The following is a 19,747-nucleotide window of genomic DNA, read 5'->3' as shown; positions in this document are numbered from 1 at the left end:
GCAAACTGAGAAAGAAAATGTTTCTATGTTCTATGAATAAAATGCAGGTTTCTGAGGTTTGCAGATCATTTTACAAGCCGTCCCACCTTTGTAAGTATTCTGTTTGTAGAAACTCGTGCTGGCCAAAAGCTCTCTGACTGCCAGCCTGGGTCCAGATGAACTAAACTGAGTTTGAGCTTTTAGTGTACCATCTTAATTAGCACACCCTTATTAACGTAATCCAGGTACTTTAACATATACAGTTCAACTTACGTGTTGTTACCTTTTGTGACAAACACAAAAGGTAACAACAACAACCCACCACATCCCTCCACCTACCTCCTAGGGAGCTTCTCTGTCGGGCCACCTGCTGCAGGTGGAGGATGTGCAGGCACTCATTGAGGCAGTTCATGGTGGCCATAGAAGTGGCCTTGAGCATCAGCAGGTCCTGGTCCAGGGGGGAAAGGCCAGGAGTCGCAGGCAGGCCCTCAATGCCCTGGATCAGGTCTTTGTGCTGACCCTGGGCTTGGCTCATCATCTGGAAATACAAGGATGTCGTGGTTATTAAGGGCAAAGCCTCACAGGACCGTGATTAACTATCTGTGCAGGCAGCTCTGCTGATTTTGACTCAGTGCCTTTGTTTAACTATCACGTTCTGATTAATTCAAGGGAAAAACATATTTACACCTTGCTGATTAGAACAAAAACCTGCTGTATCCCACTCAAGTTAAATAAACATGAGAGTGCCCCCTTGTGGACAATCTGCAGCATTAAACTGGCTCAGAGAGAGACTACTAAAGCTCATGACTAAACAAATCTCAGTGAGCTAAAGTCCTGCTCTAAAGCGCCTCTTAAATATTTCATATTCACCGCTGCGTGCCTTGTAGGAACTAAATGTTTCTTGTACTTTTTGCTTGTACTTGGCCTCGAGTTTAAACTTTAATGAAACATTGTAGTGAGTGCCAGCACTGCTTTCTGTCTGCTCATCTTGTCCAAACACGGCGCCTTCATCCAGTCTTTTTAATCATCATAAAATGTAGCACGCAACTAGCGTCCCTTGGGATTTAGCCCCCACTGTTTGTGTCTTGGCTAAAAGTTCCCCCCAATCAGTGAGTTATGACTTCTTCAGATCAAAATGTACCTCTCTTGCGTCCATCAGGTGGTCGGGCAGCAGGGACCTCTTACTGGAGTAGGCCGACGAGCCTCTGACCTGCGACCAGCCAAACAAAGAGGCGGGGTTTTGGCTGTGCCGGCGCATGGACATCGGGGAGCTGCCGCTGCCCTGAGACGCCGTGGAGTAACTCCGGGACTTTGATGGAGGCTGACTCTGAGGAACGGAGACCAGCACAGTCATTACATTTATGGGTCAGCGCAGTGTTTCTAGCTATAAATGAGACGGGGTGTATAGCACTACCATATTGTTTTTTCAAAATAAAAGCTTTCAAAAACATTTTATAAGCAGTGTAAACTACTGATATTTATCAGGCTTTTTCATGGCCCCTGAACTCCATCCTGTTTCCTCAATTTGTAAGCGTACGTAAACAAACAAAAAGTTGGTTTTTTTTTAAATGCCGGACTAACAGCACAAAACATGCTGAAAAAATATTATTTTATAAAACACTTTTTATTTTATTTTAGTAAAAGGGAAAAAATCCTGTTATGTTTTTGGGTTTGTTTGTTTTTTCGTTTTTTTTTTTGAATCTCCAAAACTGGCCCGAACCTTTGATTCAGTTTTATTTATATAGTCAAATCAACAATTGCCTAAAGGTGCGTCATACTGTAAGGTAAAGATACAAAGAAATAATACAAAGCAAACAGACAATCATATGACCCCTATGACCAACTTAAGAACTTAAAAGTCCAAACTTCAAATTTTTCAAAGCTGTCATTGGGCCTGGATCACCGTCTTTACCAGGCCAGCTCCGGCTCCCAGGCTCTGTGGTTTATAGCACTTAAAAACATTTTTCTTATATTTTTGCACATCTTTGCTCATTTTTCCTAAACTTGGCCATCTCCAGACCATTAAAATGGGCCACGGGCTGCACAGCAATCTGGAGATCAATATCCAGATCAATACTGCTGCTTGCTGCACTTACAAACAGGCTGAAAGCTGATATTTCTTTACATAAACACCGATACTGTTCTAACTCTGTTGGATTGCCTCCTTTGGCACATGTGAAAGGAAAACAAGAAACTGTCACATCCGCTCATGAGTCATAGATTTTGCTGAGGAAGTTTTTACAACATCCTAACAGTTTTAATACCAAAGTACTGTCCGGCTGTTTCACTGCTGCACATTTATTGACAGATCAGCAGCCATTTAAGGGCCTTTAGAGCCTAAAGGTGTGCAGCAGCATGGGTTTTCTGCTCCAAAAACCAAAAAAGACTAATGAAAGAGCATTGTGTCACTGCTCATCAGCACAGAAAAAAAAAAAATGCTGATTTTGACTTTGACAATGATGTCAAAGATGGACTTTGAAGTAAAACACAGCTGTTCATGGTTTACAAGCCTTTAAAGACAGACAGGACTGACTGAGCCGCTGTCTCTGGAGTGCACATTTCACATCGGATGAGTTTTCCAGGTTTTTACTATAAACTTTTTTTTTTTAATCTGCAAATATGCTAATATGCAAATCTAGATAAAGATCCTGGACATGAAGGTAAAGCACAAAGCTTCATGCATCAAGGCAGCCATATGCCTTTAGCTTTTATTTTGTAAGCACACCGAGTTTTGAGCTTATGAAAATGTGTTTTCTGCACAGTCATCACTGCTCGCAGACACAAATATCTGCACAAACTGCTCACACAGCTGCAGACGCATTATCTGATAAGAGCTTACGAAGCAAACTTTAGCACGATTTCATGCCAGTCAGACTTCCTTCTCTTTCCTTGTTGCTTTAGTGGTGCTTCTGTGGGCTTACAACATTGTCACTTCTCTCTCTGCTTTCACGTGTTTCCTTACAGAAAAAAGGTGGTGTGCCTGTCTACAAACTGCATGCAGCGATCACGACCCTTCTAATTTAGAATCGGTTAGCTTTAGTAAGAAACACACAGATCGGCCATTACCTGAGCCATAAATCTGATGGCGATTTTGACTCATCCTTTCAAGGATAAGAATATTTCCACAGACATAATGAGTGCAATGAACTCATTGTTATGTTCAAGAAATCAGTTTGTGACATCGTGTGTTAATCTTCTCAAAGCAGCCATGAGTCGATGAGTACACTGTGGTTATAATTTTTGCTGCAACCAAATGTTGCAGCAAAAATTGAGACTCATCAGATCAGGCAATGTTTTTCCAGTCTTCTATTGTTCAATTTTGGCAAACATGCGTGAACAGCAACCTCAGTTGCCAACAGGACAAGAACCAGATGTGGTCTTCTGCTGCTGGTGAGATGCTCTTCTGCATACCTTGCTTGTAACAAGTGATTGTTTTGAGTTACTATTGTATTCCTATGAGCCTGAAGCAGTCGGGATATTTTCTCTCTCTGATCATTCTCTGTAAACCCAGGAATTGGCTGTATGGGAAAATCCCAGCAGATCAGTAGACCAACAAACCAAGCAACATTCAAAATCACTTAAATCACCTTCTTGCTGATGCTCAGTTTGAACCTCAGCAGGCCATCCTGACCATACTCTGTGTGTCTAAATGCAGTGAGCAGCTGTCATATGATTGGCTAATAGGATACCTCTATTAACAAGCAGTCATCTGATATATGGGGTTTTCTCTGTATTATTGTGGAGTCTTTACGTCTGTGAAGGTTCTCAGTCTTCCAGGTCATCGTAGTCTAAGGAGCTTGGAAAGAAAAGCGTGGAGTCTTCACCTTACAATATAAAGTGCCTTGAGGTGACTGTTGTGGTTATTTGGTGCTACACAAACAAAATTGAATTGAACTGAACTACTGTGTCATTATATCCAACAAAAGTGTAACAGGCAGTGTGCCTCAACTGGTTTTTATTTTTGACTTTTTTGTTTTTATCTTAATTATGCTTCTTCTTTTAAAGATAAATTTTTAAAACTATATATTCTTGACAGAAGAATGATCCAGTGTAAACCAACCATGGTACAAATTATGGTCATGTGCCTCTTTTCAGGTATGAACACACTCGGCACTGTCAGTCTTACCTTCCCCATGGCCTCTGTGTGGTGCTGCGTGCAGATCTGTAGCCTGCTGACCCAGTGCTGCCTCTCTTTGGCATCAGAGGCTGACACACACACACACACACACACACACACACACACACACACACACACACACACACACACAGGAGAAGAAGAACACAACCTTGTTACAGTAACTCTACAGTAATCATACTCAGCATTGATTCCTGTGTGCTTCTGCATCACCGGCAGCAGATAATGGAAAAACATCCAGATCAATACAGCAGGAACAAGATGGAAGTTAATGAGAGCAAGGCTGAGCTTTAAAACAAAGAAAAGAAAAAGTAGAATGGAGGCATCAATAAAAGGTGGAGAGCTCAGGAAGGAGCACAGAAGCACCAGCTAAAGCCAAATTAACTTAGAGCACTCATGGTTGCCAGATCCTCACCCCTGAGCTTGTACTGCTCCCCACTGATGGCATTGACAGTGAAGGTATGCGAGTCCTCATCACTTGGGGAAATGACGGCCCCGGCCAAAGGGAGCATGCCACGGGGCTTCTGTGGCCGTGACTGCTCATTGACAAAATACTCAAGCAGGCCCGCCTCGTTGTTCAAGACAAAGAACCTGAAATCAAACAACACTGGCTTAGTCTGCTGTCCATGATATGACTTTTTATCACAGTCACACCTTACATTTTTGTTTGGTAAGTTAGAAACGCACATAAACACACACACAAAGGTACTTTGTCCCTATAAAACTGTAAGGTCTTTAATGCTCATTGAGATGACTTATGTCACATGAAGTTGGGTCAGAACTCACCTGTACTGCCAGCCTGTCACCAGGTTGGTATATTTCATCAGGTAGCCATCAATATTCTCCATGTGATCGCTGGTATTATGGGGCAAAAGGAGACACTCATAAAATGATACAGGCAGTGAGCACACGCCCATAAACACAGCAAGGTAAATACACAATTCAATCACAGAGCATTCCTCTGACTCAGCTTGTATACCTGAGAACCAAATACACACTTAAACACTACTGAAAAAGAGTAGGTTGTTGTGCTGTCCGGGTCAACGAAGTGCTCCTGACAACACTAAATTAGCTGCTAGCGGAACAAACTAACCTGTACTGCCAGCTTTTGGCACTCGCTCTCCCCGAGCTCGGGGTCCTGTTCTGGGGATATACATCCAGCTTGCCTTCGTTTTCCGTGATTCGGATCGTCGTGGTTTCCCCTTGCATAGTCACTAGCAACGACACCTCCTCTGGACGCAGCTTGCTAGCGCTAAGCTAACCTGTAAAGCCAGCCAAGTCTACAGAGCTGATTTTTTTTAAAGGACGGAGTCTCTCTTACTGGGAGGTCATCGCTTAACGAAAAGCACCACCGAACAGGCTACACACGCTGGACTGACAACTGGCCGATGACAGCTGAAAAAGCATGGTCTGGTCTACTGGAACTGGGAGTAGCTAAAAGAGTGCTAGCTAGCCTGATATTTACTGGCTTCGGTTGGGGACACGGTCATGTGACTCACCTTACAGGAGCGTTTCCGCATTGAGATATATAAGATATATAAAAATATAATCATTTATGATAAACAAAAAATCCATCCAACCAAAAAAGAAAACAAACAATAACAACAAAAAATGGTTAAAAAAATATTGAGGGGATTAAAAAGCCGCAATCTAAAACGGAAATAAATGTTTTACATAATAATTTTATAAAATATTATCAGATTTTTTGTTAAGTAACAAGAAAGAAAAACAAATAAATTAGTTTTTTGTTATTTTTATACTGACTGGCAAGTATTATCTGAAAGAAGGAATTATAACCTTAAAAACATTTATAATATATTTTTGCATTGTTGTAGGTGAAAAATAAAGTGATTAAATAATTACACAAATAGGCCACATATTATCCATATTTGTTCCCACTAATTTATTATTTGATATTTTTTGTATACGCTGAACATGTGCAGACAAGTACAACTTTAAAGATATTAAACAGATGCGTTTTGTGTGTATAAATATTTTGACAAATATGTAAACATGTTTGATAGCCAGGAGTGTTCAATGATGGGCTGAATCATATTTATTTAAAAAGAAACGCGTTATTAATCTGCTTTGTTTTTAATGTTTTTCATACCTCGTTTTTAAATATAATGTATAAGCTAATTTACGTGTTAAATTAATTAGTGGTAGTGGGTTTTTTTTTAAGCGGCATCCTTTGTTAGCAAGAGCTTTATTTTGAAAAGCCCAATGACCGGAAGCGCCTTTCAAATACGCTTTTGTTATCATGAGGTAGTAATGTGACTGGCGGTATCCCATATTTCCCGATGATATTAAATAATAACTGGCCTTTAAAACGTTCGCTTTAATATAGCGGACTTGTTGCTGTTGCATGCAGTCACCTTTAAACTCGAACCTGAATATGGGCTATGAAGCTTTCAAAAACAGTGGAGATGTCTAAACGGTGGAGATGCGTGGAGAAGGCTTTGCTGCTTATGAACTGCACATAATAAGAGGTGTAGCCGTGACAGTAAGGGCGGGGTAAGAGAGTAGCAGCGTTTTCAGGGCGTATAAGGAAGTTATAGACTGGGGAGTAAAGGACAACAGGCTGTATTTGCAAAGCGCTCACTGTCGGAGTTTCTACTTTTAAAAATGCCCGGAAAGAAAGTTTGCATCGTTGGATCTGGAAACTGGTAACGTTTTTCTGTATCTTTTTGCCTCTTTTAGAAGTAGGAGTTCCCTTTTTTCAGCCAACTGAAAACTGATCGCTGATTTGGTCGTTTACTGGTTGCAAACCCGCTGTATTCATAATCTAATAGGCTTATCTTTACCTCTGTCTTGCACATCAGAAAGGAAGATCTGGAGCTGTTATTTACAGCCTTCCTCGATTGCTTCTAAAGAGCTGTTCGTGTAGTAGCATCCTGCTTTCTAAAATAAGGGTCTTGCAAAATAAAATCCATACACTCCTGTAGAGTACCTGTACAGAGTACCTGTGAGTACCTTTTGTGGTTCTAACTCTTGGGACTACAAAGAGTTCTCCCTTAAGGGCATGTTCCTGGAAGAAGTCCAATTCCAAGCCTAAGCATGCTTTTTTAGCCTTTTCAGGAACATGCCGTACTTTGTGTACTCACTTAATTCCCAGAGCTCCAACCTGTGGTTTTGGGTTAGGCTCAGTCCTGGCTCTCTAACCTGATCTTTGTCCCTCCCTCAGGGGTTCTGCCATTGCCAAAATTATCGGGCACAATGTCAAAGCTTCCAACCGCTTTGACCCAATGGTGAACATGTGGGTCTATGAAGAAATGATTGACGGGAAGAAACTGACAGAGATCATCAACACCGAGCATGAAAATGTCAAGTATCTACCAGGCCACAAGCTGCCCAAGAATGTGGTAAGTGCAACAGTTACAGAAGCATCATCTGTAGATTATGCAGTCCGGTTTGCTAATTACCGCAATCTTGAAGCACACGACATTGCACCGAAAAGATTATTTAACTTTTTTAAAAGGAGCAATGCAGTTTGACATGGTTCCAATACCATTGCTAATTTCCTGCCCTTGTCCCTTGTTGGTCTTTTACATTCACAATGCTCAAACAGCATAAAACTGCAATGCACTGTAATACACAGAGATACAATTAGAAATTAGAAAATATCATGGAATCTATCTATAAATAACTAAGCTGCTGCAGTGGGTATGCAGTGTCATCTTTAAATAGTTCAGATTACGGTGCGCTCCTCAATAAGTTGGAGGTCAGAAATGTATTCTATGGAACACCCACATTACTCGAACTTCCCACTCGGGAAGTCAGAACAGACCAACATACCCAAAGTTACTAATCCAAGATGTTGGCACTGAACCTAAACTGTAGTAAAACTGTAAACTTTTAATCTGTGCTGTCACTGTTGTGTGTTTTTTGACTCACTCAGAGCACTTCTCAGGCTCTGTTTATGACTGTGTGTTTTAAGTGCAAAAACATAAGAATTATGCTGAATTGTTAGTGATGTCTGAATAGCTCCACCTTTATAAGAATTTTTTTCAAACCTGTTCTTCCTGTTTTTTTGGTTTTTCTGGAACGTGCTAACTCAGGAGAGACATAATTCCAACATCAAGTTCCAAGTGGAACGCTGCATTAGTCATAATTATCTTTGCATTATTCCTTACATGCTTATTAAATATTTACCAACGTTAATGAAAAACGATATACCGCAGATACATACTGCCGTAAATTAGCATTAAACTAGTATATATATCAGTGTACAGTGATATATACGGTTGTGGTCAGAAGTTTACATCCACTCGTCATGGGCATGAATATCATGGTCATTTGGGGGTTTTAATGATTTCTCTGACCTGCCGTTTTTCCAGAGTGGATTGAGTGTACAGCATACATCTTTAATCACTTAAAAAAAAAGAATTGGGTGAAAAGTTTGAATTTATTTGGATTTTATACAGGCTCTGTTAGTCATGATTGATCATTGGTGATCATGACTGGGCCTTGGCTTTGTTAAGAATTTGTACAACCCTCAGCAACACATATTAAAAGATTTAAGTGAATACATGTATATATTTAAGTCTGTATGTATACTTTTGATCCTGTGTGGGTTAGAGGAAATCCAAAATGAAGTGTCTTGCATACTGGCACTGTATGATTTGGTTCTGTATGAGGACTAACATGCTGTTGTCGGCTCACTAGGTGGCTGTTCCAGACATCACAGAAGCTGTTAAAGGAGCAAAGATCCTCGTCTTTGTAATCCCGCACCAGTTCATTGGGAAACTCTGTGATCAGATGAAACCTCACATCGCAGAGGGAGCTATCGGGATATCACTCATCAAAGTAAGACCCTGTGACTGTTCATGTCACATTTTCTGCCAGCATAAAAGGGGAAACAGTATCCTAACCACAGCTTCTTATTTTTCTGCGGTCATGGCATCATGAGTTTTTTGTATATAATGCAATATAATACAGAGACAATCACATCCTGTATGTGTCACCATCATCTCAAGGCCAAAAGCCCATTCAGGGTAGAGGTTATGTTTTAAATTGTTGATTATTGTCACCCAGGGCATTGATGAGGGACCGGAAGGACTGACGCTAATCTCAGACATCATCCGAGAGAAACTACAGATTGACGTCAGCGTCCTGATGGGAGCCAACATCGCCAGCGAGGTGGCGGATGAGAAGTTCTGTGAAACCACCATCGGTTAGATACTTTGTACAGCACATGTGTAGATAAGTTGCAGAGGAGGTTTTGTGGTGGTCAGACAAGCTAGTGCACAGTTACTTCCTGTTTTAAGTGTTGCTGGAGCAATTTAGCACTCTATGTTTAATAAACTTCATTCACTACAGGAGCAAGAAATGAGGCAAACGGCCACATCTTCAAAGAACTGATGCAGACTCCCAACTTTCGCATCGCTGTCGTGCGGGAGAGTGACACAGTGGAGCTCTGTGGAGCCTTAAAGGTAAACGGATGTTTCCATAGTCAAATTCTCCTTGTATAATGGAAAACCTTAAAATGTTTGCACCCTTCCCCTCATGCATTGCTAGAATATTGTGGCGGTCGGCGCTGGATTCTGTGATGGCCTCGACTGTGGCGACAACACCAAAGCGGCGGTAATCAGGCTTGGCCTGATGGAAATGGTTGCCTTTGCCAAAATTTTCTGCAAAGGCTCAGTGAGCTCTACAACCTTCCTGGAAAGCTGCGGCGTGGCCGACCTCATCACCACTTGCTACGGAGGACGAAACCGGAAGGTCGCAGAGGCCTTCGTCAGAACGTCCAAGGTGAGTCCGAGAGGACAGTCCATCGCAATTATTGTTTTTCAAATAAGAGGAATATAAGTTACAAAAATCCAAATCCAAAGGGTAACTAAATGTTAATTATTACAATGTAAATCAAATATCCACTATTAGTATTAAGAGGAAAAAAATCAAAGTTATTGAAGTGCACTACTGTGCAGTTTCAAAGGTCTTTTTTTATATAAACATTTAGCTTTAACTGTTCAGGAATTACAGCTTTTTTCTTTTTACACATAGTGCCGCATTTTCTGAGACTCAAAAGTAATGAAACAGTTGACTGTTGAGCAGTTTCAGAGACATGTGAGTGTTGTTCACATTTGCATTTCACTCAAACTCTCGATATAATGTTAAAACAGATACTAATGTAAATGAGGGAGGTCATCACTAACCTGGGAAGAAAAATCAGAGAGACAGCAAAAACGTTCGTAGTGTCCAAATCAACAATCTGGTTCAGCAACACCAAAATCCCTCAAAGCTCACAGAAGATAACTGAAGTGGATGATGACAGAATTATTTCCATCGTTGAGAAAAACATCTTAATGGCATCTAACTAAGTCAAGAACACTATAGAGGAGGTACTTATATCATTGTCAAAGTTTACAAGCAAAACGTGCCTTTATGAATCGAGATACAGAGAATTTACAGGTGGTTTGCACAAAGAACAATAAACCCAGATTAGACTTTGCCAGAAAACATCTTGAATGGCCCGCGCAGTTCTGGAATCTATGATGAACTTGTAGTAGAACAATAAAAAGAGAAAGGTGTGTATGATTAGAGAAGCAGCTCATGATCTGAAGAATACTACATCATCTATCAAACATTGTGGTGCTCATGGTGTGGTAAGGGCATGAACTGGTTCACTGGTGTTTATTGATGATGTGCCTACTGATAGAAGCGGCAGGATTAATTGTGAAGTGTACGAGGCTCTACTCCCTGCGAGGATACAACCAAATGCTGCAAAACTGTTCAACCCCAAGTTAAAACCCAAGAGTCTCACAGGCAAATAAATAGATCTTCAATAACCAAGTCAGTCACCTAATCTCAACTGAACCAAGCAGCCTTTCAGTTATTAAATACAAAACTGAGGGCAGAGAGACCCACAAACAACAGCAGCTGAAGGTGGGTGAAGTAAAGTTCTGGCAGAGCGTCTCGAGAGGAATTTCCAAGTATTAAAAACAATCCTTGTTGGTCCATGTTGGTTTCTACAATTGAGACTGAGCCTGTGAAAATAGGGGACTGTATTAAAAAGGAAAACAAAGTTTTGTTTTCTTTTAATGGCTGTTTTTTCTGAACATTTAATGCAAAAAAAACTTAAACCCCTTGAATTAAAGCTGGAAGTCTGGACTGATTCATTCAAAATCCACTGTTGAGGTGCACAGAGGCAAGACTACAAAAATTGCATTATTGTCCAAAAGGTCTATGGACCCCGCTGCACTTCATTTAACTCTTTCAGTCAGTCATGTTTTCCTTCAGACTTTAAATGGGGCTGCAGCATTTTTATCTTGAGGAAAGTGGCCCCCGTTGGGTTTACTCTATGAATAATTGAAGTGTACACAGAGGTAGCGTGCACACGCTATCTTTGATTTGGGTCATGGACGCAGTGAAGGAAGAAGTTTAAGGGCTCTAACCAAATATTTGCTGGGCAGTCTTTATATCCCCCTCGCTCACAGCAGTGATCATCGCGGCTCAGTTCATCTCACTGTCGCCTTCTTAGTGACTTTTCTGCTAGATTTAGCTCCCTTTCAAAGTCCCTTAGAAGCAGTTTTGCTTGTCTGCTGCTTGTAGTGCTCACTCTCTGGAGACCAAAGAATGGTATCCGGGACAGCCCTGAAAAGCTTACTGCCATCAACACAATAGATCTCTATCTGTGTGTCCTTTTTGTCAACATACTTGGTTGCTCAGCCTACGCTTTTATGTTTGCTCATGCAGTCTATCGCTGAGCTGGAGGCAGAAATGCTCAATGGCCAGAAGCTCCAGGGTCCGCAGACCTCCGCGGAGGTCTACAAGATCTTAAAAAAGAGGGACATGGTCAACAAGTAAGTCCACTAATCCTTTTTACGTACAGTTACGTCTTTGTTTTATTGTTTTATATTAGCAGAACCAGTTTCCAGTCTGCTGGGTACGCCTTCATTACATTAATGGTTCAAGTCGGGCTGAATATTTACTCTGGCTGTGCTCTTCGAAGATTGGGATCGAAGTTATAAATCACAATTATGTTCTTGAAGTTTTGGTATTACCGGCAGCATGAAATCTAAATGAAACTAATAAGAATTATCAGCATTCCTGCTATCTGTAATTACCTGCAAACTGCAGTGTAAACAGCCATAGTCCACACAAGCGCACACACACACACACACACACATACACAAGTGTTTTCACTTATATCGCCTGATTACACCTCTGATTAGACCAGCAGCTGTGGGCTCATTTTTATCTTGAACCTGTCTCGGACAATAAAGGATATTAAAATCATTTATTTTTTTTATAGCCAGCAGCTTGTTTTGTTCCTGTTCCTTGACCTACAAACAGTTCATTTGCAGTGTCCTCACATCAACATGCAATAAACTTTGAGTCTCCTTCCTTCTGCAGGTTTCCTTTGTTCGCAGCCGTCTACCAGATCTGCTTTGAGGGCAGACAGGTGAAAGAGTTCATCACCTGTCTGCAGAACCACCCCGAGCACTTGTAAAGTAAACGGGGTCTGCAGACATGCTCACTGCTGCTCCTTCAGTAGAGATTTACTACCACTAGAGGGCGGAAGAGAATCATCAGAGAAACGCACAATTTAACAAAACGATGACAACCCAGGGCACTTCATATTATCTCCGTCAGTGTCATTTAATCATGGCTCTTGCACAATATTTTCGCAGCATTTTATTATAAGTTTTGGGTTTTTGTTTTTTTGCTTTTTACCAATTTTGCTTTTTTTTTAAACGTTGTGTGGCGTTAATTTCATTTGAAACTGTGGCAGGGATAAACTACCATCAAAGGCAGACCACTCCATTTGTACTACTGCCAGAATCTGTCAGTAACTATTGTCGTATGTCACTACAGGGTGTCTGTTTGTAACCTGAAAATCCAGCATATTCTTTTTTAACTCTGTATGTGGAGGTGGGTTTTTTTTTTCAATAAAACCATTCATAACAAAACAGTCTTGTCATTTCTTGTTGAAATGGGAAGCTGGTATCCTGTCCTGTGTCTGCAGCTTTGTGACTGAGTGGTGTTTTAGATCCCACCGTCAGTCTGTGTTGGGCTGAAAGTGATTCCCAGGAGAGCTGCAGTAACCCAGTGTGAGAGAGCAGATTAAAGAACAAACGCCGTCCTTGTCCCTACATTTCAACCCTGTTATAGGGCAGACCGGTGAAACCTTTGATATTCTTTCAACTGGCTATCTCCATCTGCTTCCCATCCCTGTTTATCTCTGTAACATGTCCATTTAAGTCACATATTATGTCTCTAGTCTCTGTTTATGTGTTTATTACCTTAAAGATACAATCTGTATTTTTTTTAAAGGATACTGAACTTGTAGATATGCACAGATTAGCATGTAATTACATCTTCCAACAAACTGACGCATCCTCATAAATGTGTTCATGGGTGCCTGTAGCTCAGGACGTAGAGCAGATTCTCTGGTAATCAGAAGGTTGTTGGTTTGATCCCTGGCTTCTCCAGTCTGCATGCTACTGCATGATAATAACCCCAAATTGTTCTCTGATGTGTGTGAAGGTTAGATAGGAAAGTGCTTGTATGAATGGGTGAATTAGGTAAGTTGTATAAAAGTGCTTTGCGTGCTCAGATAGATTAGAGAAGCGCTAAAGAGTCAGTACATTTACATGCATGCATAGGAGCAGGTTTGCAGTTTATGGGAGCCACCACCATATTTTCATTATTATTATTTTTTTTGACATTTAAGTTTTTATTGATTTTGCAACATGTATAAGAGAGAGAGAAAAAACAAACAAACAAAAAACACAAGAAAACTGCTGGTGTGCACCCCTGCCCTTACAAGTCTAAAAGAAAGAAAAGAGAAACTAACTAACAGTGTGTTCCAAGACAAGAAACACAGAAATGGGCAAATAAAAATGACGGTAAAGTAACATTTGGACCGGTGGTCACAGTTAATAATCCTTCAGATTATGATAATATGGTCATGATTTCCTGTTTGCTTCAGATAGCTCCAAAAGTAGTCCCAATGTTCATCTTTATCTTCTGTATCTTTTTTAAGTTTATTCAGCATGGAGTCATAGGAAGCAGTCTCTGCCATTCACCACCATATTTTAATAAAGCGGGCTGGAAGGACATCACCCTTTACACTAATGGTGTTTTATGTATGTAGCTTGAGACCAGCCACATACATATTGCACTAAAAGCTGAGGTGAAGGAATACCATCATAGGTTTCTGGTGTTGTGGACAGGCTGATACATTTATGCCTGCACCTTCTGACTCAAGATATGAAAGACCATACCCATGTTTTATCACAGGAGAAGGGGTCCCCTTCACCAACGAAACGAAAACATGAATGAAAGGTACACCACCGGTTTCTTTGTAAAATGACCTCAAGCGTCAGCTTCAGAAATGAAATCAGGGTTTTAACAAATGAAAACATGTATAAACTTGCTTATTTATTTCTGATATTATTGTCACAGTAACTTATTGTCAGCAGATTAGATATGTGACCCTCTCATTTCTGGACAGCTGAGAAGGAGCCTGCTAAACAACAACCATTTAAAAACTATAAGCTGTTATTAAGAGCTAACGTATGCCATATTAGGCTCAGGATACAAAATACCACTTTACCTTTGATAAACAGTTTCATTACGTTCTTAAATCATAATCATAACTTCATTCAGTAAGTGTCAGAGTCGAACAATGTTGTATCCACCTAAAAGAAAGTTTCACTAAGGTTGGTTAGCAGAGGCTAACAGTAGCTAACAGCGACAAAAACAGTAGCACTTACAGACATTTCAGCACATACTCAACAACTCACCTCAGAAGTTGGACTTCTTTTATAAAGTTTTACAGTCTCTAGAGTAAATAAAGGCAAACGCTTCTTATCAAGCATTGATAGCTGAGGTACAAGGCTAAAAGCCTTCCAAAGATGAGAAAAAAAATCTACTATCAATTTACATCTAGCAGTGACATTTTTACAGACTAATGTGTTGAACAGTAACTTATATTATTTTGAAATTAAGCAAAACTAATTAGTTAACAAAGAACTAGCTAGCATAGTGGTATTTTGACTAAACTAAGATGCTTGCAAGCTTTAAATGATGTTGATGTTCAGTTTGAGATCTTAGCTTGATAGCATTAACATGTTTGCCAGTTAAAACTATAAATTATAGTTGAGGTTCATAGCGCTTTTACTTTTGCATGTGACAGTTTAAATTCAAAGGAATTACCAAAGGCGATACCAATAAACTAGATGGCCAGGCATTGTTTTTGTCAAAGTTACTGGAAACTCATTAGCGATTAATGAGTTTCCACTAATTTTTCCAGGACTGCTGAATGTCACCACCGACTGTCACCTAAACAATGGGTTAGATAAACAAAGAGATGTGCTGGCCAATCTTAGCACTTTCTCTTAGCCATAAGCAGTAGCTTATGCTAGCATTGTAAAATACCCTGAAGTTAACGTTAGATGGCGGCCCCTCCTTCAGCTTGGTTCTGCTCAAGCTTTCTTCCTTTTTAAAAGGGAGTTTTTCCTTCCCACTGTTGTGAAGCGCTTGCTCATAGGCACTGTGTGATTGTTGGAGTTTTCTCTTATTGTAGGGTCTTTACCTTACAAAATAAAACACCTTGAGGCAACCACAGTTTTGTCCCATCCTCAAAGATTCTGCAAATCGGCTGATTGTCTTCTCTGCTTCCCTGACATTCTTTGAAATTGTGTGTGTGTGTGTGTGTGTGTGTGGGGGGGGGTTATATTGGGGTTTTTTTGTTTTAGAGGGTTTTTTTGCAATCTTATGGGTGCAAACATTCTGGATGAAAGATGTGCATGGAGATCTAAGTAGTCTTTATAAAGCTCCTGTAATCCATGATGGGAAAGGCACCAGTTTCAGGGGGTGCACAGTGGGTTGGGATAAGCTTCAACAGGTTCCCATGGGAGAGCCGGGTCTCACAAGTTGATGCCCTCATCTCCAAACAGCAACTGTCATCAGCTGGGTTTTGTGGGAACCCTGAGACTCTTGCGGTGGTTTGACAGAAGCCCAGATTCCTTGGTTCAAAGAGAAAGCTCACCTTCAGATGAGACCCGAGCTTGAAAGAAGAGCTTAATCACCACAGTGGATACAGACGTACACTGTCTGAAAGTGAGAAGCCCTTTGGACAGCGGAGGACAGCAACATCATCGAGTCAGTCTGGGAATCCATCAGGTTCTGGAAGCTTCTGCTATAGCCAGGTTATCCATTGGTTGATAACAGGTGTGTAGTTATACTCACATGGATCTGCATGAAACCAAAGCCTGCCTCATTTTGAATTGGTCAAAAAACGTGGAAACAGAAATCTTGCAGAGATTCCCATAAATATACAAATATCTGTTGATAGAGATATGGTTTGACTCCTTTATCTTATTGACTCTTCAAGATAAAATATTAAGAATTACCTTTTGAGCTGCAGGAAAAAGTGAGTAACTCCACATCAGATTGATCTTCTCTGTTGACAGCTTAGTGGGAATCAACTGTACCAAGTATACTGATGAAAATCCCTCCCCATCACGAAGAGCTGGCTGATTAATACATTGTGTATGTTTTGCTCAACTTGTGTGAAAGGTGGAATTTAAAAACAGCAATTTGTGGTTTTAGTGGGAGTTGCACGCACCAGTTAAATAACAAAGAGACTACTTTGTACAGAAGAAATAGTCCACATAAAAGCTGTTGACAGTGCTGTTTTGTTATAATGAGATTTTGCAGTGTTTACATTTTTTTTTACAAGTACCACAAACTAAATCACATTTATCTCCATTCTGAAGAGTTAGAGAGAGCTCTGAGTCCCCCCCCCCCCAAAAAAAACAACAAAAAAAAAAACAACCTAAGGATAAATTGAATATATGGTATCTGAAGCAACCAAATGACAAAGTTAATGCCCTCAACATAGTGCTGTATTTTGCTGCACACTTCACCAAAGAGTTGCTGGAGATCATAAACTACATAGAAAGCCTCTGTGACATTGGCATCTTGGTTTTATGGAGACAGAAGCTAACAAACTCTGTTAGGACAGGACGGCGACTCCTGGCGACCGCAGGTCACTGGGGAAAAATAGTTATTATACCCTAACTTGCTGGTGCGACCCCTACATGTTAGCAAACACTCACCAAAAACTCGCTGAACAGTAGTGAAACTGTGTGCTGCAAAGTAGAAAGACAGTCTGTTCGTCTTCAAAGTAGATGTTTGAAACATCTTAGTTTTACTTTTACTCTAAAAGTGAACTTTATTTAATTCCAGTTTGCACCTGACTTTTTCAGGTTTCACCTCTGCTCGGCAAGTATTTGGTGACTATTTCCAAGTTGCCGTCTTCCATGCAAGCGACAGGCAACTGGGCCAAGTGACCAAGTGAACTTGGTGCAGCACCCTCTTTGGACTGTTTCTAGGCCTGTGAATGAGACCTTAGCAAGCTGAATCTTTAGACTGTATAGATGTAATATATTCATTTCAGTTCACTTTTATTTATATAGTGTCATATCACAACAACAGTTGCCTCAAGGTGCTGTATATTGTAAGGTAAAGACGCTACAATAATACAAACAAACTAGAGAAAACCCCAACAATCAGACATCCAACTATGAACAAGCACTTTGGCAACAGTAGGAAGGAAAATATCCTTTTTAACAGGAAGAAGCCTCCAACAGAACCAGCTAATCTCATGCATATTACAGTAACTGAATTAACAGATGGGATTATTTTAGGGAAAACAGAAATTCCAAAGGTAGCTTAAACTCCAAATTTCATTCTACTTCCAAACATGTTAGGCTTCCTTCTCATTCCACCGCAAAGCTTCCCTTTGGATTTGGCGTTGCGGTTACGACCAGAGTGATCATAAAGCAGTCAGCTCAGCCGTATGCTGCAATAAGTTACAGCTCTTTCGGCGTTACCTATGCAGATTGTCCTTTATCAGGGGGACATTCTGTAATTGAAATACCAGGAGATCCCAGAGGCCCTGATGTGCTGCAACACTGACAGGATAGAACATAAATACAAATTTGTGTAGACGTTGATATAAACCACATGCCGTTAAACTATGACAAAGTGGCACAGTGGCTAATTTACATATAAACATTGGAAAACATATTGAATCTGATCAGATTGCCGGATTCCCGTGCATGGGCGGCTGGTTCAAATTTCCCTCTGAGGAGCAGGAAGTGGCTTTGTGCATGGCCCACGCTACACTGACAAGTTGGAATGCCACTTCAATGTTATTCGCAGCTGCGCTGGGAACCCGGCAATGTCCCCTTTCACATCAGTGGCCCCTACCAAGCATGTAAGCGTGGACCCCGAGAGGGACACAAGAGCGGCGCATACGGTAAAGATTTCAACTTCCACAAATCACATGCAATTGTGCCGTTTGCGCTGAAGTCAGCTTCTCCGAGTCCAAGGGAGATCGAGTTAAGGAGGTTTAGCTGAACGGGATGTAATGCAGGAAAGAAAACAGGGACTGTGTCAGCTCTTTGTCTACTCAGATATACAATATACTGTAGTGATGAATTGCGGTTACTCTCTTGGTGCTGTTTTGTAGATTTACATGCAGACTGATAGTATTTCAGATTTAATCGAAGAGCTCTTTTCCTATTTTGAAAGTAGAAAAAAAAACAAGACTGGGCTTCCTGCCAAGACTTTATTGTAAAGATTAAATTAATTTCATTGAGTTATGGTCAGTAATTTCCTGATATGGATTGCTTTCCATCTCATGTCTGTCCATCTCCCCCCTGGCTGTTGCAAAGAATCGATGGCTGTCTAGAGGGAGCGAGGGGCAAACCATTTCTTGTGGCAATTTTTTTCCCCCGCTCTTCTTTAGGTAAGGGGATGTGACAGTCAAACAAAACCTACACAAACAGACCTTGTGTTTTCACCCTATGTTTGTATGCAGTGCCACAGCCAGGCGTCCTGCCAAGCTCTTACCCCCCCCACCCCACCCCCTCTGCCAAAAAAAGACAAACCAAAGCAACCGCAGGCACCACTGCCTTCATCCACCCCTGTCCCCCCTCTTTTTTCTTCAGAGTGCTGGCAAACACAAAAGGAGGCAAAGAAGCAGAGCCTGGGTGCAAGTCCCCATGAATGTGCAGAGATTAAGCCAAGGCGGTGATGAAGTCGGCCGGAGAGAGGTGAAGGATGAGGAGGAGGATTTGAGGAGAGGAATAGGAGTGGTTGTTATTCCGCGGAGAAGATTCAGTGCCCTTTGCCATTGAGCCAGCGCCAGCTGGGACGAGGAGTGGCATCCTACGCTTTCTTGCTTTCTGATTTTCTCTCCGCTGCTCATGTTTTCAATGAGAGCATTGTATGAGCCGGAGGAAGGATATGAGGTCCCATTTGGCTGTCATTGACATGTAAAAAGAGTGTGGCGGTGACAGCTGATGGGATCAGTGGCCTGTAATTATCTGAGACTAGACTCTCACCCCTCCATGTCAAACACACACACATGCAAAAATGTAGGAGTGTCCACATATGAAGATGTAAAGGTGAGATTAAAAATGATGAACAGGACCAAACGGCAGAGGCTTGTCTGCCCTTAGGTAATTTTATGAGTTATCTATTAGCCTACGTGTGAGGTTTCGCCTTGACGCGAAGCTTGGGTGCTATAAATCTAAAGGCGTTAACCATGTGGTCTGGCCCGGGGTGGCCCAGATATGTTTAAACGAACTGAAGGCAAAAGAAAAAGAAAAG

The 19,747-nt window shown here is 41.1% G+C and overlaps 2 protein-coding genes across 2 annotated transcripts in view; one reads left to right on the top strand and one right to left on the bottom strand.

Moving 5' to 3' along the window:
- The window catches only part of LOC102214433 (oxysterol-binding protein-related protein 11), a 16,646-nt gene extending 11,029 nt beyond the window's left edge, over nucleotides 1-5,617 (bottom strand). Inside the window, exons 1-6 of the mRNA XM_005742244.1 lie at nucleotides 5,208-5,617; nucleotides 4,901-4,969; nucleotides 4,530-4,705; nucleotides 4,106-4,185; nucleotides 1,121-1,306; nucleotides 319-517 (exon numbers count right to left, since the gene is read on the bottom strand). Coding sequence (XP_005742301.1) covers nucleotides 319-517; nucleotides 1,121-1,306; nucleotides 4,106-4,185; nucleotides 4,530-4,705; nucleotides 4,901-4,969; nucleotides 5,208-5,323 — 826 coding nt within the window. The 5' untranslated portion in view covers nucleotides 5,324-5,617. The remainder of the gene's footprint in view (nucleotides 1-318; nucleotides 518-1,120; nucleotides 1,307-4,105; nucleotides 4,186-4,529; nucleotides 4,706-4,900; nucleotides 4,970-5,207) is intronic.
- A 742-nt stretch (nucleotides 5,618-6,359) lies between these two features.
- On the top strand, nucleotides 6,360-13,026 carry LOC102213966 (glycerol-3-phosphate dehydrogenase 1-like protein). Its single transcript, XM_005742242.1, has 8 exons — nucleotides 6,360-6,780; nucleotides 7,299-7,476; nucleotides 8,780-8,920; nucleotides 9,149-9,287; nucleotides 9,434-9,546; nucleotides 9,632-9,865; nucleotides 11,810-11,916; nucleotides 12,470-13,026. The coding sequence occupies exons 1-8, from the start codon at nucleotides 6,740-6,742 to the stop codon at nucleotides 12,564-12,566; spliced, it is 1,050 nt and encodes a 349-aa protein (XP_005742299.1). The 5' UTR covers nucleotides 6,360-6,739; the 3' UTR covers nucleotides 12,567-13,026.
- Nucleotides 13,027-19,747: the final 6,721 nt, after the last annotated feature.

The sequence above is a fragment of the Pundamilia nyererei genome, unplaced genomic scaffold, assembly GCF_000239375.1.
Source record: "Pundamilia nyererei isolate P.nyererei 1_Seehausen unplaced genomic scaffold, PunNye1.0 scaffold00118, whole genome shotgun sequence".
Classification (NCBI taxonomy): domain Eukaryota; kingdom Metazoa; phylum Chordata; class Actinopteri; order Cichliformes; family Cichlidae; genus Pundamilia; species Pundamilia nyererei.
The sequence above is the reverse complement of the archived record's forward strand: the minus strand, read 5'-3'. Positions and strand labels throughout refer to the sequence as shown.